The 24,678-nt window shown below is 40.2% G+C and overlaps 1 protein-coding gene across 2 annotated transcripts in view; it reads left to right on the top strand.

Moving 5' to 3' along the window:
- The window catches only part of NOS1AP (nitric oxide synthase 1 adaptor protein), a 364,850-nt gene that overhangs the window by 272,544 nt on the left and 67,628 nt on the right, over positions 1 to 24,678 (top strand). The window contains exon 4 of one of the 2 annotated variants that reach the window (XM_020988623.2): positions 9,825 to 9,883. In XM_020988623.2, the coding sequence (XP_020844282.2) occupies positions 9,825 to 9,883 (59 nt within the window). Of the gene's footprint in view, positions 1 to 9,809; positions 9,884 to 24,678 lie in introns of both variants that reach the window. The other variant, XM_020988624.2, reaches the window with a different exon arrangement.

Here is a 24,678-nt window from a genome sequence, read left to right as displayed (position 1 = left end):
CATTGAGTATTTTGGGAATGGGATCTGCAAATACAAGATGAGTTGGACTTAAAATTGAAGAAGAAGAAGAAGTCAGGCTGGATTGTATTTGAATGATTAATTGTATAGCACATGCTTCCTAACATAGCCATATCCTTCTAACCCAAGGGTTCTCCCAGAGATTCTATGTAGCTGAAAATCATACAGTTCATGAGGAAACAAAGTTGTGGGTTACTTAAAGGACAAATGAGGCATGCATGCCTGGTGGGGACAGGTGAGCCCACTTTATTGATCTCGAGGCATGAAGTTTCATAAGGGATACCAAGGAAACAAAGTCACAAAAAGAAGTGAGAATAATGGATAGATGGCCCATGAATTCTAATGGTACCTATTAAATATGCTAAGACCTTTAATATGATGAGTGAATGCTCTGGAGGAGCAATGGCATAACCTAGCAAATATCTCACTGTCTACACCAACCAGCACTGGGAATCCTAGTGTGGATAAGATCACAGATCCATGGAAATATTGCCATGAGTGTCCCCAGTGCTTAGCATGGTACCTTGCACAAAGTAGGCATTTAATACATCTTTATTGAATTGGAATCAATTAACCCTCTAACCCTATTTCAAGGGAATTTGCTGTTTAAAAAAAAAAGTAAAAGGTTCTTGTTTTAATCTGGTTTCACCTGGCATGGACCAAGAAGATGGTATTCTTGGAGAAGCTGTAGCATGGTCATTAATAAACCTTTATGGGATACCGATTACGTACAAAGCAGGACAGCTAGGTGGCACAGTGGATTAGAGCGCTGGCGGGGAGTCAGGAAGACTCATCTTTGTGAGTTCAAATCTAGGCTCAGACCCTTGCTAGTTGTGTGACCCTGGGCAAGTCACTTGACCTTGTTTGCCTCAGTTTTCTCTTTTGTAAAATTAGCTGGAGAGGGAAATGGCAAACCATTGTAGTGTCTCTGCCAAGAAAACCCCAACTGGGGCCCCAAAGAGTCAGACATGACTGAAAAATGACTTAACAGTTATGTACAAATGCCATGATAGAATTTCAGATATCAGGAAGAGGCCAGTTGTGACTTTTTTTTTTTGAGGAAAAGGGAGGTGGGGTGACAACTTTGCAGCCCCTCTCAATTCAGTTTCCAAACACATATTGCTTCATCTGCTCTGCTGAAGCACAGGGCTATCTCTTATAATTACTGCTGTTAGACTAGGAGGGATTTCTTTTGCATTGACGAAAGGCAGATTTCATTCTCATGGGAACAGATTTTTGACCTGGACATTTTTTTTCCCCTAAAAACATGGTGGTGTCACAAGTAGATTTGAATATTCACTGTTGTAATAGTGAGGCCCCACCCAAAGTAACATTATTAAGTATGACTAGCATTTAGAGTTTTGATGTTTGCAGAGTGCTTTATACGTATTTTCTCATTTGATTTTAATGATAAACCTAGATGCTATTTTTACATTTTACAGATGAGGAAACTGAAACTAAGAGAGGTGAAGTGCTTAACCCAGGGTCACACAGCTCATACATGTCTGAGGCTGTATTTTGAATTCAGGTCTTCCTGAGCCTGGTCAGGCACTCTCCACAGACCCATCACATTTTATCCAATCAGATTGCTTCCTGAGCTTTCATAATAAATCTTGAAGCTTCATGGTCACAATGCTATTTTCAGCTTTGTTTTCAGGTATAATAAAATCCAATGGAGCAAAGTTTATTAATGATCATGGAAATGGAATTTACCAAAGTTTAAATCCTAGAAGGACAGTCTCCTATGAATGAAGAACATAAAAATGACAAACAAATATCTGCAGAGAAAAGTCTTCTTAAAGCACCATTTTTGTCATACTTTGCCCCTGTTTCAGTGGCTCCTTGTTGCCTGCCATACTCCTTATCTTGACATTCAAGGCTCTCCACAATCTTGCCTCATTCTGCTTTTTTTCCAATTTTATCTCCCACTATTCCTCAGCATAGATCTTCCACTCAAACTAGGCTAGTATGGTCTCACCCAAAAATATAACTTGTCTCGCATCACCTGTTCCTGCAATCCACCAATCATCCTTCTCTATGGACTAACTCCAGCTGATAAAATTAAGGTTATAATAAATTAATTAAATGCAGGCTACATCTGGAGAGTCATTATTGCTTCCTTTCCCCAATACTATGTGTGGGTCCTAGAATACCACAAACCCCAACCAAAGAGTGACTCAGAATACCCAGTCCATGCATGTCTAAAATCTGTTAATCAACCATTTATGAAATAACTATTATTTGTTAAACAGGCACCATACGAGGTACTGGGGAAATGAAGATAAAAATGAAACAGACCTTGCCCTCGGGAGGTTTACATTCTACTAGGAGTCAGCATATGCATGTATACAAATAAACAAAATTAATACAAGGTAACTGGGGAGGAGGGCAGTTAGCAATTGTTAGATTTCAGGTAGAGGGTGGTGCCCGGACTGAGTTTGGAAAGAAACAAGAAATTCTAAGGGGTGAAAGTGAGGAGAGATGGCATTCTAGGTGTAGGGGATTGCCAGGGCAAAGGACTGGAGGTGGGAGATGGACAATTATGTGAAGGAACAATAAGCCAGTTTGGCCCTAGACTATAATGTGTATGAAGGGAAGTAATATGTTATACAACTGGGGAGGCAGGCTGAGGCCAGGCTCTGGAGGGCTTTCTACCTGTGTACCATTCTCATAAATACTTTAGAGAAATCAAAAGGTAAGCATGCAAATCTGCAGGTGCTTTATCTTTTCAGCCACCTTTTTTGGGGAAAAATACTGGCCCTGGTCTTTACTGTTCTTTACAGATCTTCTCTTTCAGATGGCTTAAAAATCAGTCTCTGGGGGACTTAAAACCACCCTGCCTCCAGCATGGCCTTCTTCTGTATATATATTTGCTCAGGCCTAAGCAATTTTCCTAATTAACTCTTACAAGATTATCTCCTAAGTCTTCAAATATTGTAGATTAAATGATTGAAGAGACCCAACTGAAGTCAAAAGAGGAGATTACCTCCCATGGTTTTTTTCATACCTAATTAATCATGATAATAAAATTATATGGTATAGTCCTGAAAAATTTCCCTGAGAAATTGGGAAGGGAAAGGAAATTGAATTTATGACAGAATGGACATTACTTACGACAGATCTGTCTCAGCGGCACTGAGATACTAAATTGGTAATTACCAGAATCTGTCTCCATGCTGAGCACTATTGGGCAGCCTGCTTCTGACTCTGTTGTTGTTCAGTCATTTATCATTTGTGTCCATATCTTTGTGACCCCATTTTGGGGTTTTCTTGGCAGAGATACTGGAGTGGTTTGCCATTTCCTTCTCCAGCTCATTCTACAAATAAGGAAACTCAGGGTTTCCAGAGTTAAGTGACTTGCTCAAAGTCATGCAGCTAGTAATTGTCTGAGGCTGGATTTGAACTTAAGGAAGATGAATCTTCCTGATGCCAGGCCTGACTCTCTACCTACTGAACCACCTAGGTGCTCATTCTGGCCCATAATGTTTCTGTATGTAATCTTGTGCAGTACACAGGGTGTTGCTCTTGGAATAGAGGAATCCAGCTACTTTGACATCTGAAGTGTTTCCTATAGTCTGTTCCTTAGAATTGGTGGGCCTTGTGGTGGAATGAATAGAGCTTCAGGATTAGTTAGAGATGGGAAGATCTGGTTTCAAGCCTTGTCTCTGACCCTTAATACTTGAATGGCCATCAGCAAGGCACTTAAATCTCTCTGAATTTCAGTTTCTTCATCCACAGGGTTTTTGTGAGGATCAAGTGAGCTCATGTAAGCTAAGCATTTTGTAAATTTTACAAGTACAACCTAAATGTCATTTAGTATTATTATTCCTCCATCCTCCTTTTGACACACACTGACTGGGTGACTGTCAGCAAGTTGTGTAATGTCTAAGATTATAAAATATAGAACAGATGCTGATCTACATGGGGGAAAGAAGGTTCCTCACCAGGAACTGCAGAGATCACAAGAATATTCCAAAAAAATGTTCAAAAAGAAACCAGGTTCTGTAATTGTCTTTATTGAGAGTCATTTGTAACATCAACTAAAGATGTCTAGTCTGGCTTCTAACTTAGACCAAGTCGTTGAACCCTCCCCCACACACACACACATCTCAAGAGGAGGGGATTTGTTCATTCAGTCAGTCTGTCATGTATTCATGGTGGCACCATGGATAGAGTGCTGGACCTGAAGCCAGGAAGAATGGAGTTCAAATCCTGCTATATGACTCTGAGCAAGTCACTTACCCTTCTTCTGCCTCAGTTTCCTCATCTGTAAAATGTAACAGCATCTACCTTTCAGGGTGATTGTGAGTATGAAATGCAATAATATTTATGAAGTGCTTCAAAGACCTTAAAATGCCATAGAAATGCTAGAAATATCAACACAAAAACAAGTAAAACACGATTCCTGCATTCATGGAACTCATTACCTAATAAGAATGTGGAATGTAAAAAAAAGTGTGCAGCAAGTTATAAAACAATTATGACACAGGTCAGACTATTCTCAAGAAGTATCAATGGCTTCCCATTGACTCTAGGATAAAATACCCCTTTGGGGACATTAATTAAAAGCCTCAGACACTTACTAGCTGCATGACCCTGGGCATGTCACTTAACCCTGGTTGCCTCAGTATCCCCATCTATAAAATGAGCTGGAGAAGGAAGGCAAACCACTGCAGTATCTCTGCCAAGAAAACCCCAAATGGGGTCATGAAGAGTTGGACATGAATGAATACAACTAAAGTAACAACACCCCAAAAATCTGGCCCCAAATTATTTATCCAGATTGTTCTCATGTTACTTCCTCATGCTCTCTGTTTCAGCCACTCTGATCTGGTCAATGTACCACGTTAAACAAGCCCTCCCTTGTCACCTCCACCTTTTGGAGTTCCCAGCTCTCCCTACCTCCATATCTCAGGGCCAAGCACAGCATCTGAAATGCTTATTGAATATGACAAGAACTTAAGAGAAGAATAAAGTGTTGCATGTGATCCTGGGAAGCAATACTTCTAATGGCCACAACCATTTTGTTATAACAGAGTTCCATCTTTTAAGCCATGTTCTTTCAATGTGTCATATGCCTGTGATTAATGGAATTACCACTGTCTCCAGAGGACAAATGGAAAAGGACATGGTGAGCAGGAGCAAACTGTAACATATTTCCAACCAAAAAAATATCATGGAGAAGAACATGGTCATGAGAGAGATGTGTGACCGGGAAATAAAAGATGGTCCCATCATTTAGGGAGATTGAGGGATAACCTATGAACAGCCTGACTGCTCTATTGGTATTGATATAATGTCAAGAGAGCTGAAGAAAGTGCCTCGGCGTGTTGGGTCAATCAGTCCGTCAATCAATAAACATTTATGAAGCACTTAGTATGTGCCAGGTGCTGTGCTGAACCCTGGATCAGACCTTGGGGAGGTTTGATGACAGAATACGGATGGCATATGCACAGTATGGGCAGGCAGGGATGGGTGGCACTCTGTGTGTCTGGAGATATTACAGAGATGAGAGGACAAATCCATGGAGATTCCAGTGTCAATAATAATAATAATAATTATAGCTAGCATTTATATAGTGCTTAGAGGTTTGCAAAGTGCTTTACAAATATTATCTCATTTTATCCTTCTAAACACCATGGGAGATAGGTGCTGTTATTATCCCCATTTTACAGATGAGGAAATCAGGCAGATGTTAAATGACCACTGTCACACAAGTAGGCAGTATCTGAAGCCAGATTTGAGCTCAGGCCTTCCTGACTCTATCTCCCACACTCTGTCTAGTGTGCCTCCTGCACAGCACAGACATGGGTCAGATTAAGGAAGGACAGAGGGACCTAAAAATGATGGAACTGGGACCTCAAATTGTAGAGTTGAAAATTATTTTTGACAACACCTCATTCCTCTGATTTTACAGATGAGAGTTAAAGGTCAAAGAGATTAGTTACCAATGGTAAGCTATACCATCTACTGGGCTTATTTTTAGTTTGGGTGGTTTTCAAATTTTTTTATAAAGTTTTATTGAGGCTTTTTATTTTCTGTACCTGAGATGTTTCCTCATGTGCCTGTTCACGTAACAAAGAAAAGCAGCTAAACCAAACCATGCAACAAAATGACCCCATTTGACAGCACATGTAGCACTGGGCTCCCATAACAACCCAGCTCTCTCCCAAGAGGAGGGATGTGTCTCCACATCTCTTCTCTAGGACCAATACTGATCTGAGTTCAGTGATTTCATAGTGTTATTTCCATGACTATTTATGTTAGTAATAATGATTGCTGCCATTTACATAGTGCATTAAGGTTTACAAAGCGCTTTACCTACACCTTCTCATTTGATATTCTTATTGTTTTCATTCTCTTCCCTTTGCTCACACCATTTTGTATAACCATGTTTCTCTGAATTCCTCGCACTTGCCATTTTTCATAGCGCAATAGGATTCCCTTACACCCATATACCAAAATTTGTTCCTCCATTTCCCAGGGGAAGGGTGCCTACTTGCCGCCTTCTTCTTCTTCTTCTTCTTCTTCTTCTTCTTCTTCTTCTTCTTCTTCTTCTTCTTCTTCTTCTTCTTCTTCTTCTTCTTCTTCTTCTTCTTCTTCTTCTTTTCCCTACAAGCTAGTTAGTTTTAAACCACACTCATTTGTATTGAGGTGGGCCATGCCGGGAGTCTCAGCTGTTCTGTCTTGAAAGATATTTTGCATCCCCTTGTCTGTTGCCTGAGGGAAGGAGATAGCTTTGTCTTGTATTGCCATCACTTTTAGTCTAGTTCTGATGTACTTTACTTAATCCTCATCTGCCATGAAGCATGGAGATCTTGTCAAGCTATATTAATATGGCCTCACTCTGATTTTTTCAGAAGTCCCCACTGCTGTCAGGCATACTGAATGATAAAGCACCCGTACTTGATGGCAGAATTGCTGACATTTTCCAAGAGGGAGAGGGAAGTGTGCCTGCATAGGATTTTCCTTTATATTTAGGGTGCTGTAAAAAATAAAAATGCCATAGAGATTTCAGCGATTCTACTAGCATTTCCATCTGGTGCTAAGTTATGGAGAGTCAGATTTTGGCAGAGTATAGAGAAGAATTTTCTAATGATGAGAGCTTTCAGGACATGGAACCTGAGGAGGTCCTGAGTTTCCCAACAGAACCATCTAGCAGCAGCTAAATAATTATCTGTCCAGGGTTATTGTAATGTAACAAGGATTCCTCTTATCAGGCAGAAGGTTAGAATAAAAGACCTCTCAGGTCCTGTCTAGCTTGAAGACTCTATGATCTCCTAGAAAAAAAATAAGAAAACCGATTATAGCATCACTTCCCCAATTTCCGAGCTCTCCTTTGCCCATTAGATTCTAACAACTATTCCTTGGCCCAGTTGTGGCCAAACTGTTAAGAGAGAGTCAAGGATGTGACCTTTGTACAAGAAACTCCTAGCTTTCCTACTTCCTGTCTATATGACCTTCAATCCTTAATCTCTCCGGGCCCTGATTTTCTCATGTATAAGATGAGAAAGATGAACTAAATGACAATTTTAAGTTTCTGATCTATCCTTCAAAACTGCTGTGGTCTCCTATTATAGTCAGTGTGTTTCAAAGATAGTAGGTGTTGAACGTGGCATTTGAACTCAAGTCCTCTGGTTCCAGAGCCAGGCCTCTTATCACTGTATCATGCTGCCTCCCTGTTCAGTGGCCTTCCAAATATTTGACACCAGATGTAGCATGGTGCAGTGGAAGGAATATTTGATTTGGAATCAGAAGACAAGAGTTCAAATGATAACTCTGCTATTTATATGTGTGTGACCTTAGGTAAGTCACTTTCCTCTTCTCTCCACCTCCACTCCCCTGCCCCCAAATCAGTTTGCCTTACCCATGAAATGAGAGGATTGGAATGTAGAATCTTTAAGGTCTTTCTAGCTTCAAATTATTTATCCCCCTTTATTCCTCTGTAGGGGGTAAAGTTTTTATGAGAAAATGAACTAAGACAACCTTTCTGGAAGGATATCAGTCTGAATGTTTGATAGAGCTGAATGTCTAGGAGTCCTTCGGTCTTATGTGGAAACTAAAGACCCATCACGAAAGCCTATGGTCCCTAGAACCCCCTTCTACAAGAAGGGGGTGCAATTCCAAGAAAACCCATTTTGAGGGGGGGGAGTTTACTTCTGGAAATTTTTCTTGTTTTTTCCTTAGAAGAACTAGACAGAGAAGATAAAATGGAAATGAATTTGTTTTGTCCTTGCCATAAAAAGGGGTGGGGGAGGGAAGAGCAGATAAAAAATGGAGGAGGAAGAGAGAAGTGGTTTTAAAACAAGTTACAAAGTAGGAGACTTTTGAACTTTTTCTGTTTATAGCCCTGTAAAGCCAAGACTTAAAAAAAAACCTACCTACTTTCAGATAATTGAGGCAAGAGTGCTTTGTATCCACTGTGAATGATCAGGCAAATTTCTTGGTCAGTTTGTGTATAGAGTAGGCACAACTCCTAGGGTTCAATGTGGTTTTATGATGGGAAAGAGAACAGGTCTTCTTGGGATGCCCTGAGAATAAAAGGAAATAAGCACCATGTAATGACGGAAGGTCCTGCAGGGATGTTCAATGCAATTTAACAAGCACCTACTATGTGCAGGGGTGGTGGTACACAGCTGGTGATTTTAAAAAAAAATAGCAAATAAAGGGCCATCATACAGAAGAGAGATAAAAGTTGTTTTGCTTAGCCCCAGAGGCAAAAGTAGGAAAAATTCATGAGAGATGCCAAGAATAACATTTCAGGGGAATGTAAGAAACTATCCCTAAAAGTTAAAAGTTTTCCAGGAGCAAAATGGGTCGTTCTGGGAGGCAGTGGGTTCCCCCTCTGTGGAATTTTTCAAAACAAAATGATGTAGCAGGGAGGTGGCACAGCGGATACAGTATTAGCCCTGGAGTCAGGAGGACCTGAGTTCAAATCTGGACTCAGACTTAGTAGTTGTGTGACCCTGGGCAAGTCACTTAATCCTGATTGTCTCCCCCCCCCAAAAGAAGAATGACTACTTGTTAAATTTGTTCTAAGGGGTATTCGTATTCAGCTATATGTTGGACTGGTTGATTTCCAAAGTCCTTAACCATGATCATATGCAATGATACTTTCTCATGTTCCTTCTCTATGTAGCTCTTCTGATCATGTGCCTGAGTTTTTGTTTTTCCTTTTCCCCCTTCATTTGCTGAGGACCTTCATTTGTTTGCATGTTAATGTGACAATATAACTCGTGCAATGTTCTTTTATCTCAACTATGGCATAAGTTCAGGCTTTTTTGTGTTGTTGTTTCATAATGGGAAGTCACTACTGGCCTTCGTCAAGTTCCCTGGAACCTTATTCATTGCCCCCCAGAAGCTATTCTCACTTTTCCCCTTCTCATTCCATATTTATTTCTTACCCTTCACTGTTCAGAGTCCAATATATGTGCACACATATATATTTATGCATATATGTGAAGGTATGTATGAATATGTGCGTGCATGTGTGCATAGTTTAGATTAGCCCACTTTAATCCAGATTTGAAGACTGCCTGCAGTCCCTGGAGGCATCCCCATCCATACCTGCCCACAGCATCCTGGAGAGTCTATCTCCAGATGTGCTAGAAGGAAAGTGATTAGGCCAGGTACTTAACACTTGACACTTTCCCTTCCTGGGCAATTAACTCAAGAAGCCTCAGAGGGAAATCGGGGCTAAGAGCAAAACTGATATTGATGTAAGCATTTCTGTCTTAACCTGCCCTCTGGTTCTGTAGCTGAGGATAACGACTTAATTTATTCATTTACAGCTTCTTTTATTGCAGAAAAAGGAGTGGACCTGGGATGAGAGCAAGATGCTGGTGATGCAAGACCCTATTTACCGGTAAGAACTCTCTGTGTGCCAATGGAACCCAGATCCTTTGGCATGGGAGAAATAGGAGGTTTCCAGAGTAGCTTATTCAGTTACTTTACATTGCTTCCGCTGTTTTTCCTTCTTGAGCTCTATTCTTTCTTCTGGATCTGTCCTGAAAGTAGAAAGAGGAGACTCCACTTTATCATATGGACAAGGGAGGAAGGCCATTCTTGTCACTAGGTGAAGTGATCCATCTAAACGTTACTACATACTCTGCATTCCGTAAATAGAAAGAGGATTGAGGGACCATCCAGCCCATGCCCTTATCTCAAATTCACATTAATTTTTTTTATTGATTAATATATGTCCACTACATGTCATGGAGTATGCTAGGTACTAGGAATAAATTCCTGCCCCCAAAGTTTACAATCTTCCAGTCCTTGCCCCTAACTCAAATTCATATTATTTTTTTTAATTGATTAATATATGTCCACTACATGTCATGGAGTATGTTAGGGATAAATTCCTTCCCCCCCAAAGTTTACAATCTTGGAGGTAAGATAACTAAAACATAAGTTTAAAATGTGTAGGAAAGGTCCAGAATGAGTGGTATGACATGGTATGAAATGTATGAGAAGGAAAAGATCACCTATTTGGGTGATTCATGACAGGCAGACATCTGCTCTGAACTTTGGAGGAGAGGTCAACTGATGGGAATATAGTCAGAAAGCATCCCAGCATGGGGGTGGTGGGGATAGAAAGAATGGCTAGCACATGTAAATTACTTAAAGGCAGGAAAGCGCTAACCATTGGGATATGGTAAGTTGTCTGCTGTGGCTGGAACATAATCTATAAGGAGGGAAATGGTGCATGAGTGTACTGGAAAGGCAAATGGAAGCCAATCGTGGAGGACCTCAAATGATTGGCTAAGGAATTGGTATTGTTTTTGGTAGGTAATGGGGGACCACTGAACTAAATTTTGAGAAATTAAAAAAAAAAACAGGAATGATGTTGTCAGATCTGTGTATCAGGAAGATTACTCTGGCAAAAGTGGTGGGATGGAGTGGAGACTTCTTTGCAGAGATATGGACCATATTGTATATAATGTTGGACTTGGTTGATATGTTGGCTTTTTTTGCTAAAATTTTTCCTCCTTTTTTTATTCTTTATTATAAGGTATGACACTGACAAGGGAAGAGGGGAGGATGTACTAGGAAATGTAGGTGATCTAAAAATGCACACAAACATTTTTTTAATGGATTAGATAGTCCAAAAAATAAGCACAAAAGATAAAATGCTAAAATTAGAGGAAAAATAGATAAATTGGAAAAGCAGACTAGGGAGGTGTTTCTTTGAAAAGACTAACAAAATTTTAAAATGTCCATGTGAGAAAAATATTCTTATCACATGTTTCCAGTAAAGATATGATTTCCAATATATACAGTCAACTAATAAATATATAAAAATAGAGAACATTCCCCAGTAGATATATGGTCAAAGCATATAAACAAGCAATGCTTAAAAGAAGGGATTGCACACTATTAATAACCGTATGGAAGGATGTGCCAAATCACAAATAGTAAGCGCAATGCATATCTAAACAATTCTGATGTTTTGCCTCACTTTTGCACTCAGAAAATTGGCAAAGATGGCAAAAATGGAAACAGCTGACATTGGAGGGCTTGAGGAAAAACAGGCACACTAATATATTGTTAGAGCGCTAGATGGATCTAACCATTCTAGAAAGCAATTTGAAATTATGTAAGAAAGTGACCACAATGTTCATAGACTAGGAATGGAGCTTGTTGGAGAAGTCAACATGGGTATGATAGATCTGAGAGTCATTCATACAGAGATGATGATGGAAGCCTTGGGAGTGAATATCCTAGTATAATAGAAAGAGTGAGGAGATCTAGGTTCATATCTGCCCCTTGAAACTAGCTGGGTAACCATAGGCAAATAAATAATTTAACCTCTCTGGATCTCATTTTCTTTGTCTTCAAAGAGAGGGATGCTAAGGGCAGCTAGGTGGTACAATGAATAGAGCATTGGCCCTGGAGTCAGGAGGACCTGAGTTCAAATCTGGCCTCAGACACTTGACACTTGCTAGCTGTGTGACCCTGGGCAAGTCACTTAACCCCATTGCCTAGCCAAAAAAAAAAAAAGAGGGATGCTAATATCATGTATGACTTTCACCCCAGGACTGTGATAAAGAGAATACTGTGTGAATTTTAAGGACTATCTATGTGTGAGTTTTTATTTTGGTGAGTTTCAGTTTCTTCCTTTTGGTGTTTATTCTATCCTTTCCACTTTGAAAATTACCCTCTGGTAGGAAGAAAGTAGAGAATAAAATGTAAATCAAGTCATTCTGACATCAAATGGTGTTGCCATGCTGCCCCTTTTTTTTTTTTTTTCTGGTTTTGCTTCTTGAGAGACTGTTGTCCTGTCCCTATCAAATCACTGGGAGAGTGAGGAATTCTGTTTAGACAATTTCTAGGAATCTTATGATCCATCATGCCAGAGATTACAGTGACAGAGACGCAAAGAACATTTTTGACCAAAGAAACAAAAAGAATCTGATCTGAAGTTCCCAGTGGCACCCATCACTTATTTGGGGAAGGTCATCCACATAGCCGATTCAGGGCTAGCGGTGGGTTAGTTATGTCTAGTTTGGAAGGCAATATTCCCAACAGATATCCAGGAAGTCTTTAGAATAGGCCTGATTAATAGCACATAGTAGGTGTTCAGCAAACATTTGCTGCATAAATGAATGTCCAAGAAACTGTTGTTTTTAATTATTATTGCCTAGGAGTCAGCAGCTATTTGCTTTTGCTGTCTGCCCAGCTGACCCCTAGTTTAGTTTTGGGTAAGTCGGAGACATACTGTCTAGACCTCAAGTGCTGTCCAGTTTTTAAAGCAAATATTCTTATTCATCCATCCTTTTATTTAACATTTGACTTTGGCTATGGGAAAATTTCAAGTCAAATGTCAAAATCAAGCAACTGAGTTTTAAAGCAAGCATGCAAATGGGCAAAGTCCACCTTTCTGTGAATTACCTAGAGATCGATGGATTCATTCCCATTCAGGTGGTATTAGGAGATTTTTGTCTCCAGATGTTAGGCTGCCCCAAGAAACTTCATCCTCAGAATCTTTGTTGCTTGAGTCACATGATTCAGGATGATCAAGAGAGCCTCATGACTTCCTACTAGAGGGACGCACTGGTATGGAGGCCAGGGCCACAAATTTCAAGTTGCCGTATGGGATATTCAGTCTTCCCACGCAACGGTCCACATTCCCCTTCTGCCATACTGATAGTTCAGTCCTGAAATTGAACACATCCAATGGGAGGAAAAATCATCTTTACTTTGAAGAAAAGAAGTCTGGAAAATAGGCTACCCTGGCTTTTTTCACTATGGCATGCAGTCTTTCTGCAACCAGCTAATTTGCTCCCTTTTGGAATAAATATAATCTTATTCCCCTTATCCCTGCCTAGGGGTGGAGCCCAGGGCAGTATTAGAAGGGGTGGCTGGCTGGGAGGTTTCTAGAGCTCAGAGGGAGATTTTCTTAGTGTACACACACTATGGTACTGCGGGGTCAGCTATGAGTAAGGCGTCCTGAAGGGTGTGGAGCATAGAGATAGGTGGTATATTCATTCATTTAATGGATGAACAGGCGTAGTTATTTAACAGAGTCTGAGAAGTCCTAGAGGAAAACAGGCAGGTTGTAAAAGTAAGGCAATGTGTGCTGTGATGGGGCATTACTTTTCTGGTTGTCAAACACAAAATCAGGGAAGGGCTAGGAGCAAAGACTCAAGTCAGCACACTGTGGCTATGAGGAGTCAATAGGAACTGAGGGGGGTAGGCAGAATCAGTTAGTGAAGGACAAATCTAAGTGTCAGTAAACAGGTTCAGAGAAAGGTTCCCAAGCATGAACCAAGGGTTTCTCATTTGTCATGTTCAGTGATTAAAGTTTGTGTGCCTGCCACTTTTTAAACCAAAACTTGCAGGGCTAGGGACAGGTAGGTGGTGCAGTGGATAGAGTGCTATACCTAGAGTCAGGAAGACTGATCTTTCTGAGTTCAAATCTGGCCTCAGACACTTACTAGCTGGATGACCCTGGGCAAGTCGCCTAACCTTGTTTGCCTCAGTTTCCTCATCTGTAAAATGAGCCGGAGAAGGAAATGGAAAACCACTCATATCTCTGTCAAGAAAACCCTAAGTGGGGTCACGGAGAGTCAGACATGACTGAAACGACTGAACAAGAAACAACATTCAGGGCTAGCCTCACTTCCCTGATCATTAGATGACTTACAGCTACGTCTTCCTCATCATCCCTGCCCTCTCCTAAAGGGGAGGCAGCTATGTTCAGATGGTGGTAGACAAAGGGTGATTTCTGGAGACTTTTTTCCTGTTCAAAGTTACTGTTACCCCAGAAGTTTGATAAACAAACCAAATTCACTCATTCTTCCTGTTGTCATATTGGCCAGTTGACTCTGAAAGCAGCTATAACATTAGATTTTACCATTCATTCTTCAATTGAATGTCATTATTGAGTAACCACTACATATTTGTAGGCTGCGGGGAACCTTCTGTCCTAAAGAAGCTTGCAGTTCTTATGAGGAAGACAAGAAAGATATACGTGAAGTGATTAAACATGGAACAACCAGAGAATAACCCAAGATAACACACAATAAAGAACTGAAAGGAATATAATTAAGAAACATGTAAGAGACTATTATTGTGCTGTAAGAAATGATCAATGTGATGGGTGCAGAGAGGCCTGGGAAAACATATAAACTTCTGCAAAATGAAGTGAGCAGAACCAGTAAAACTGTTTTTACAATGTCAATGAAACAATTGAATCTGAATGTTATAGAAATTATAATGACCAAATTTGGCCCCAAAGAAGAGTTATGAGAAGACAGTTTCCCCTCCTCCACCTTCTTTACATGGATGTAGAATGCTACATATAATGTCAGACTTTTTCAGTGGTTTGGTTTTGCTGCACTGTTTTTCTTTTTCTTCTTTGTTATGAGGGATGGCTCTCTGGGAACGGGAAGGATACTTTTGGAAATGGAGTTGATATAAATAATATATAATATATAATATATAAAAATAAAAATATATTAATATATTAAAATTAAAATATATAAAAATATATTATATAATATATTGTTATATATGAATATATGAATATATAAAAATAAAATATAAAAATATGTATGTAATACTTATAAATAAAAATAATAAAAATACATTTTAAAAAACAGGGAAGATACAGCATGGAAAATGGATGGACTTTGGATGGTTAGAGAAAAGGGAAAGGGCATTACAGGAAGAGATAAAGTAGAAAAAAGCAAGATGCTTGTAGGGGATAATGACTAGCCCAGCTGTACTATAGCAGAAGGCATGCGTTATGCATTTTGTAAATGTTGAATGAATAAGTGAGTTGTGGAAATTAAAGATGGATAAAGTAGAAGAAAATTCTTGAGGGCCTTGAATTCCAAATGGAGTAGTTTAGATTTAATCAATAGCCCCGAGCCTGTGATAGACTCCTGAGCAAGGAAATGGTGATGGAAGTGATCTAGATGTATTCATGGGATAGCATTGCATGGGAGAAACTCTTGGAGAAAAAGGTAGAAAGACCAGTTTGAGGCTATTGAAGTAATCTAGGCTAATGTAATGAAGGCTTGGACAGATTAGAATGCAGAAGAAATGAACACAAAAGATATTTCAAAGAAAGAATTAATAGAATTTGGTGATTCATGGGGTTAGAAAAGAGGGAGAGGTTGAAGATGGTTCATAGGCTTTGAGTCTAGGTGCCTGGGAGAAGGGTGGTGGTGCTATTAAAAATAAAATAAATTAAATCTGGAATAGAGCCTGGGTTAAAAAGAAAGGCATTCAGTTTTAAATATATTGAACTCAAGGTGATCATGAGACATTCAATGTGTCTTGATGAATGTTCAAATGTGTTGAAGGCAGCTTGAAATTTGGGACTGGAGAAGGGCTGAGGGGTTAAATTTGGAGATATAATTTCAGAATCATCAGCAAATAGGGGATGAGTGAAGCCATAAGACTAGTGAGTGAGAGGCTGAATAGAAAGCACAAAGTTGGGATGGGTCTTGGAAAGAGTACTGAACTTGGAGTCAGGAGACAGCTTTGTTCAAATCCTAGCCTCTGACACTTACTAGTCTTGTGAGCTTGTACCCCCGTGGAACTTCAATTTCCTTATCTATATAGACTGAACATAAGGATACCTATTACACCTACCTCATAAGACTTACCAAATGAGATAATGTTTGTAAGCACACTATAAACCTTTAACTACTGTGTCAATGTGAACCATTATTATTATCTCTAGGATTCAGTCACATTTGGCAAAAGGAAAGATGGAGAGTCACCATGAATGGAGACAGAAGCAGCAATATATGTTTGTTATTAAATAGCTTATTATATGGTGAGCATATAATAGGAGAGCATAAATCAGAGAAGCAGGAGAAGAATCAGGGTCCTTTGATGTTATAGAAGTCAAAAGGGGAGGATTTTAAAAAAAATTTAATATTTGATTTTCCCCTGAATTACATGTAAAAACAATTTTTAACATTCATTTTTTAAAAATTTTTGAGCTCCAGATTCCCTCCCTCCCTTACTCCTCGTTCAGAAGGAGGAGGATTTTTTTAGGATGGAGAAAGGGAAGTGGCGATATTACCTAAATAAATGAATTCAGATTGGTAAGAATAAAAACAGAAGAAACACCACTATAACTGGTAACAAGGACATTTTTGGTGATTAGATATGAAGGCATGTAAGTGAAATAATAGATAATGCCAGACATAGAGTTAGGAAGGCTAGAGTTTGAATCTTACCTTTGGGGCAGCCAGGTGACACAGTGGATAAAATGTTGGGCCTTGAATCAGGAAGATTGGAGTTCAAATCTGGTCTCAGACACTAACTAGCTGTGTGACCCTGGGCAAGTCACCTAACCTTTGTCTCAGTTTCCTCAACTGTCAAATGGGAGTCATAATAGCCCTACCTCTTAGAGTTGTTGAGAGGTTCAAATGAGTTGATATTTGTAAAGAACTTAGCACAAGATCTGGCACAGAATATGTGCTTAATAAATGCATATTTCCTTCCCTTTCATCATATACTCACTAGCTATGTGGCCTTGAACAAGTCACTCAACTTGTCTGCCTCAGTTTCTTCAAACGTAAATATTATATATATATATGTAGAATAAATGTATACTAATAGCACCTACCTCACTTGGTTATTGTGAGGGTCAAATGAGATAATATATTTAAAGTGCAAACTTGAAAGCATTAAATAATGCTAGCTGCTAGCATTGGTTGGAGAGCACTAGATAATAAGAGTACTGAGGACAGAAGCTGAGGACAGAATTCAGGAATTTAACAAAATAAACTAGCAAGGAAATGTAGTCAGTGAGACATAGATAGTGCTTACCTGAGAAATTTGTCTGTGATAGGAAGAGATCATCTGGTATAATCCCTAATCTTATAAATGGGGACAAGGAATCATGTAAGAGTTGAAGGGACTTGCTCAGTTTCCTAGGCAAAACAGGGATTTGAAAAATTCCATGCTACTTTTCTCACAGTACACTTGCCTTTATACACGGGGTTCATAGGAAAGAACCTCAGAGCTTATCCAGATCAACCCCTCATTTTACAGATAAGAAAACTGAGGCCTAGGGTCCTACTAAGGAGGAGAAGGACCTCTTAAGAAGGTGAGACTTTTTGCCTCTGGGTCAGTATTTTCTAGAGCAAAGGAAATGAGGTGGCCCGAGCCTCAGATATACAGCTCAGAGGAGCTGGAAAGGGCACAGGACTTTGAGCCTGTGTGACAAGTATGATCATTGTGCTAATGAGGAAACAATGACCCTTCCGGGCCTGAGCTCTGTTCACCTGAACAAGCTACAAGCACAGGACCGTAGGTGTTTGTGGGAAGCAGTAAGTTTAGTTGGAGGGCAGTAGATAAGATTCCATCACTATGCTGGAATGGATTTGGAAAGAGGCCTGAACTTAGTTGGAAGGGGCAGCCAGCTCTGCTGAAGGGGTGTTTTTTGTTGTTTTTTTAAGGGAGGGAATACCTGGCACATTTAAACACAGATAGAATTGCTCCTATGGAGAGAATAAAATGTTGAATTTTTAAAAATTATTTATTGAGCATAAGAAATATGCTACACACAGGATGAGAAATGGGATTAGACTCAGGTCTGATAAGCAGCTGGTGACCAAATAATAAAGGGAAGGTGAGTGATGGGATGCAAAGTTCAGCACTGGTAAATAGCGTAAGAACCTAAAGAGCTGACCCTGGAGTTCTCAGAGCACACATTTCAAAGTAGACCTTAGCCTTTTGTAGGACCCAGGCAGAGAGTGAGGCTTCTGCCTCTTCTCACTCTGTCCATCTAAGAGAGGTGGTGGAGCATAGCAGAGACCAGAAGACCCAGGCTCCAGTCTGGCCCCTGGTGTGTAACCAGCTATGTTAGTTAGCCTGGACAAGTCACCACCTCTCAGGGCTCTAGGCAGCTTTCTTAAGATTCTAGAAGCTGCAGAGCTGCTGCCAACCTGCACTGGAAAAAAGAGGCCCCTCCTCTAGGGTACTTATACTGATGGAATCTTAGACCCTGCCCCCCCAACTCTCCACAGGCCTATGTCCCTGACTCTAATCCTAGATTTTCTTACATTGCATTGTTGCCATGCTCTGGAGAGAGCCTCAAGTATACAATACAGGGTGTAAGCAGAGCAGAGGTGGACATGGGAACTCATTGCTTACTCCTGACAGTGGCAGGTGTCAGCCTTACCGCAGAATGATAGCTGAGGTTGAAGGAGAGCCCCCGCCCACCCCCAAGTCCTGCATGGCTCTACTTAGGCCAGCATCTGTCACTGAGAGAAACCAGTCTGAGCTCATGTTCTTCTCTGCCCCTACCCCACCACCATGGTTGATGTTCTATGCCTTCCTCCACTGCCTTGGAAGATTAACAAGTGAGGCTACCTGCCTGGTTCTAGATATCTCCCTCCCAGGAAATGGCCATCCTCTTTAGCCAGGAAAAATGCTTCAACCTCCCTACAAGTGCTGAAACCTTTATTCCACATAGTCCTCAGAGATTGCACTGATATTACCTCTCTTCCATCTGTACTCAAAGCAACTAGGCTGTGCACCTGATGGATGGAGAACCCGAAGGGGAAAAGCACATAGTGCACAAAACTGGAAGAAACCTTAGAAGTTATCTGCTTCAGTCCCTCCATTGGATGGAAAAGCCAGAAGCATGAAATGACCTGTCCAAAGTCATTTCACAAATATCTTGTCATAAAAGCTTAAGGGTGTGTAGCATTTTATAGTTTGAAAATGATTGTACATATATAATTTTGATCCTCATGAGTCCATCTAACTTATAAATAATACAGTGTGATTGCCCCTCCCCTTATTTTTCATATGGGGCAGCTGAAGTTCAGATAGACTAAGAGACTTGCCTGTAGTCACACAGTAAACATCAGCGTGGAGGCACCAACACAAGTCCTCCAGTTCTGAATCTAGGGATTTTCCACTTTGCCGCACCAAGGGGACCTAGGATTCAATTGTGGCTTGTAGGCTCCGATCAAGCATAAGCATTTATTATGTGCCTACTGAGTGCCAGTTAGGCCCTGGTGACAAGGATAGGGGATGGACCTAGTTTTCTGGGGAGAGAAAGAGACAGACAGACAGGCAGACAGACTGATAAACCAGACTGATAGATGGATAGGTAGGTAGGTAGATGATAGATAGATAGATAGGCAGTTAGATAGGTAGATACAGATAGATAAGTAGATGGATAGACAGAGACTCATAGACCAATAGATGAACAGATGGATCGATAAATAGATATAGAGAGATAGATGGAGAGAGACCAATGGATGGATGGATAGATAGATAGATAGATAGATAGATAGATAGATAGATAGATGTGTGTGTGTGTGTGCGCGTATGTATTCAAAACCAAGAAAAGCAGATGATCCTTACTCTCAGTGACCTTATATTCTCATAGAGGAAGACATAATATAAAGAGGAAACTGGAAAGTGGTGGGATTAGACAGAAGGAGAAGGCAGTTGGTATGGAGGTACACCAGGGCAGAGAATGAGCGGGAAGGGAACTGAGCAGCATGACCAAGCTTCCTCCAGATGCAACAATCCCAGGCAGGGCATTTTCCAGTCAGGGAGCTCCAGTAGCATCCTTAGGTGGACAAAGGAGCTTACAGGGAGGTAGAGCAGCGAAAGAGAGAGCTGGAGCTAAAGTGAGGCACTCCTCAATGAGCAAACTCCTCCTGTCGATGCCGTCATCTAAACAGATATTGGCATTGCAAATGCACATTTGCTTTACAAAAAATTCTCTCCAGGTTTTCTTCAAATATTTGGGTTCCCCTAGTACAGGGGTTCTTAATCTATTTTGTGTAGCAGGTCCCTTGGAATTCTGGTGAGATCCATCTACTCCTTCCAAAAGCCATCTTCTTAAATGCATAAAATAAAATACAGAATTATAGGGAAAAAAACAATTATGTTAAAATATAATTATCAATATATTTTTTTAAAATTTCACAAACTCCAAGTTAAGAACCCCCTGCCCTAGTGCAGCTAAAGATTGTTCAATTTACAAAAATCCAACCTTCTAGAAGGCCTGGGATGCTTAATACCTGTGAGAGCTTGGGTGAATCATTAAGTTTCCCTCAGTTTCCTGATTCAATGGTTTCTGAGGTCCCTCCCAACCTTATCCAGGATCCTTCCATTCTAAGAACACAACTATTGTCTAAAGTTTATAATGCCCATTGTACTCAGACAATCTTATAGCCATTACTCTTTAAACATAGATGAAATAGAAAGATAAGTGGCCAAGGGCAGTTGAAAAGACTGGAATATGGACAATGGCATACACCGGAGTCTTACTCTAATGAAGAATGGTGTCCGGGAGATGACCCTGTGGTCTCTAAGTTGAAGCCAGCCAAGCAGAGGCTGGAAAGGCTTCCGGTCCAGGTCCCGCACAGGTCCAGCGGTGAGTGGTGTCTAGCAGGGTGCCCACCATCTGAGGGCCTGCCCGGTGAGGCTCAGACAGCCTCATTTGCAGATGATTGGCCACCAGCACAGTGCTTTGTACACACCAGGCATTTAATATGTGCTTGTTGATCAATTGCTATATAATCGATTGATATAATACAGAGCAGAGCCACCAGGAAAACTTGAGTTTGGAGGAGAAAAGTAGGAGGGGAGTGGAAGTGGAGAATACTCCACAGCAGGAAGCACAGAAAGCCTCCAGATTGATTAAGCTGAAGCCTCTACTGCAGGTCCCACAGGGCCTAGCCTGAAACAGCATCTTTAATACTAATAATGGTAGAAGATCCAATCAGGTTAAAATAGGAAAACCTCACACACATAATTAAACATTGTCTACAAGCAGGTAATAATTACACAGTGGAGGAGAGAAAGGTTTGAGGTGGGAGGGGACTGTTGAGCACATTTGTCCAACAGACCAGGAGACGGCTTGGTTCCATGGAAAAAGCATTGTACTTGGAGTTACAGGAGCTGGATTTGAATCCCAGCTCTGACATTTACAGTCTATGTGCCCTTGGCAAGTCCCTGAACCTCACTGGGACTCAGTTTACTCATCTGTCAAATAAGAGAGTTGGCCTCCATGGCTTCTATCATGTCTGATAGAAAAGCCAGAGAATACTAACATGTAAAGCAATAGGGCAAATGTCAATGGCTCAAGAACCTCGGGGAACAATAAATAGCAAGGTAGATGATCCCTGATTATGAGGATAGTGGATCAAAAGGTCTAAGTGGAGCGCTGCTGCAGCACTTCCAGCAGAGGTTCTAAACCTATGATCTAATGAGCGTTTGAGATCTTGATGAGTTCCACTATAACCCAGCGAAGGGTTTGATGTTTTGTGATGCTGCACTTTCTCCATCTGAAAAGAATAGCAATTGGATTTCCCATAACTGATGCTTATCAGTCTGCTTAGAAAGTCTCTTGAGAGAAGAATGTAGTTCAAAGTTATACAGATACACTCACTTGGCTGGCGTCGCGAATGCAATACAGAATCACAGAAGCTGAGTCCCTCTGGAACTTTTGAAGGCATCTGTTCCAACCCATATTTGAAAAAGAAACCTCTCTTATAACGGTGTTGTGTGACCATCCAGATCTTACTTGGAAACTTCTAGAGAGGGAGTGCACCTCCTGATTCAACCAATTCTACTTTCGAAAATCTCTGGTGGTTAATCATCATTGCCTGGTTCCCATGGAGTGAGGAATACCTACTCTCAGAGGGATGCTAACCTCTACATCTGCACCTCTGCTGGAAGTGCTGCAGCAGCGCTCCACTTAGACCTTTTGATCCACTATCCTCATAATCAGGGATCATCTACCTTGCTATTTATTGTTCCCCAAGGTTCTTGAGCCATTGCCATTTGCCCTATTGCTTTACATGTTAGTATTCTCTGGCTTTTCTATCAGACATGAACTGAACATGGACACCAGTCCTCTTCTGTTGGTTAAGCTCCTTGAGGGCAGTACTTTATAAATTTTTTATTTGTATTCCCCATGCTTAGCATAGTTCTTGGTATATAATAAACACTTTATAAATGCTTTTCCATTCCAGTGAATGTCCTGTCCTTTAAAAAAGCCTCAGATCTTTTTTCCAGCTGAGTTGATTTTTAGCCATCTTTCTCCCATCTGCACTTGTACAAGTTGATTATTGGCCTAAGACTTTAGTTTTATCTCTACTAAATTTCATCTTATTAGATTCAGCCAATCATTCTCACCTGTTGACCTTTTTGAATGTTGAATTTTGCATTCAATGTGTCAACTAGCCTTTCTACCCTTGGTTCATATGCAAATTTATTAACATGCCATTTCTGCCTTTATCTGAGTCAATAATAAAAATGTTTTAACAGCGCTGAACCGAGGACAGATTCCCAAAACACTCCACTGAAGAATCCCTTTCAAGTTGTTATTGGATTCTTTGTTACTATTCTGGTCATAGTCACTATCACTTTAGTATTATATCCCAGAATTTTGCCAGGAATTAAATCAGATCACTGATCCTTAGTTTACTGACTCTGTGCTATCCCTTTTTTATTAAATCAGGACATCTGCCATTTTGTAACCATGTGGCATCTCTCCTGTTCTCCATCATTTTCAAAGATCACTCTTGGTGGGACAGTAGTCACGTTCTCAAAATTCTAAGATGTATTTGTTGTAAACCTGATGACCTGAACTGGTGGAGGGTGGTTAGACACAGTCTGAAAATAGTCATAGATTCTAATTGAACTTGGGTTCCAACTCTCTATTCACCACTTTTGTTGTTGTCCTTCCCTCTCTAAAGATCATTCTCCTTGGTGGAGGAAGCAAAAACAGAGTAAGACATGAGCAGTTCTCTCTGCCTTCTCTCCATCATCATTATTATCATTTGATTCACACATAGCAATGGTCCAATGCTTTCTTTTATCCTCCTGTTTTCCCCAATATAGCAATAAGAGACTTTCTTCCTCAACCTCAGCATGTACTGTATTCCTGACACCATTCCCACAGGACTACAACATGCTCTTGCGTTCATCTTCCATTCATTTGCCTTGTCTTTTCTTTCCCTGTCTTTTTAAAATTTTAAGTTGGTTGAAAAATTCCCTGTGTATTCACTTAAGTTATCTTTAGACAACTCTCCCTTTTCTACTTCATTAGAATTGTTTTTCTTTGTTTATTCAGAATTTCATTCTTGACAGCTTCCTATTTATCATGGACTAACTTTCTCTGTAGAATTCTCCATGAGATCCTACCAGTCCTTTTCCCTCAAATAGTAACTATCTTTTCTCCAAATATCCAAGGTGCATATTGGAATCAGCTTGGATTTACTCTTCTCAGAGCTTCTAAGGTGGGGTAGTTTCCCACTTCCACCCCAGCACCGAGTTCCTCCTCACTGATGAGAATTTAGTACAGAATAGCAATCCCCCTCATTGGTTCCTCCACTTCTGTGTCAGGTGGAATTTCAGTAAGCTAAGCCAAAAAGGAATGAAATGCTCCACTTTTGGCAGAGAGAGAGAGAGAGAGTTTCAGCAGAAGTCTGAATAATTGAAGTCCCCCAACACTACAATATCACCTCTCTGTACCAGATTTAGGATTTATTCTCCTCTTTCTGTCCAGATAATCTATAGTGCCACTTGGTGATAATGCAGCTTAACATTCCTCTCTTCATTGTTCTTTATCCTGTTCCTTTCTTCTGGTACCAAAATTTCCTCATATGAGTATATCTCAATATACTTAATATAATATGCTACTGTCCTTTTACCTTTTATTATTTGTTTTGAATATAGTATATCCATCAAAAGCTTTACTTCAGTCCTTAGTCCCATCCTACCAAATCTCAATGAGAACTATGAAGTCAAATTTGCTACCACCACCCCAAATTAGTATCTCTACTTAAACTTCCTTGTTGCCTATATTTTGTGCCATGTATATTTGTATCTGAGGCCATAGGCTTTATTGATAGACCCTTTTTTTCAATTTTGGCTCCTGTGAATATATGCATATAAACACACACACACACACACACACACACACACACACACACACACACACACACACACACACATATATATATGTATGTATGTATGTATGTATGTATGTATGTATGTATGTATGTATTATCAGCTGCTATTCTTCCTGTCCTGTAAATTTTATTACTAGTTTCATGGATATGTACATGGACAATTTCTTCCCTTTTAGTGCAAAGTCCTTTTGATAATATTTGCAAGATAATATAAGTAAAAGGACCAGCTAGGTGGCACAGT

This window comes from Phascolarctos cinereus, unplaced genomic scaffold (genome assembly GCF_003287225.1).
Source record: "Phascolarctos cinereus isolate Bilbo 61053 unplaced genomic scaffold, phaCin_HiC Scaffold_5;HRSCAF=322, whole genome shotgun sequence".
Classification (NCBI taxonomy): Eukaryota; Metazoa; Chordata; class Mammalia; order Diprotodontia; family Phascolarctidae; genus Phascolarctos; species Phascolarctos cinereus.
The sequence above is the reverse complement of the archived record's forward strand: the minus strand, read 5'-3'. Positions and strand labels throughout refer to the sequence as shown.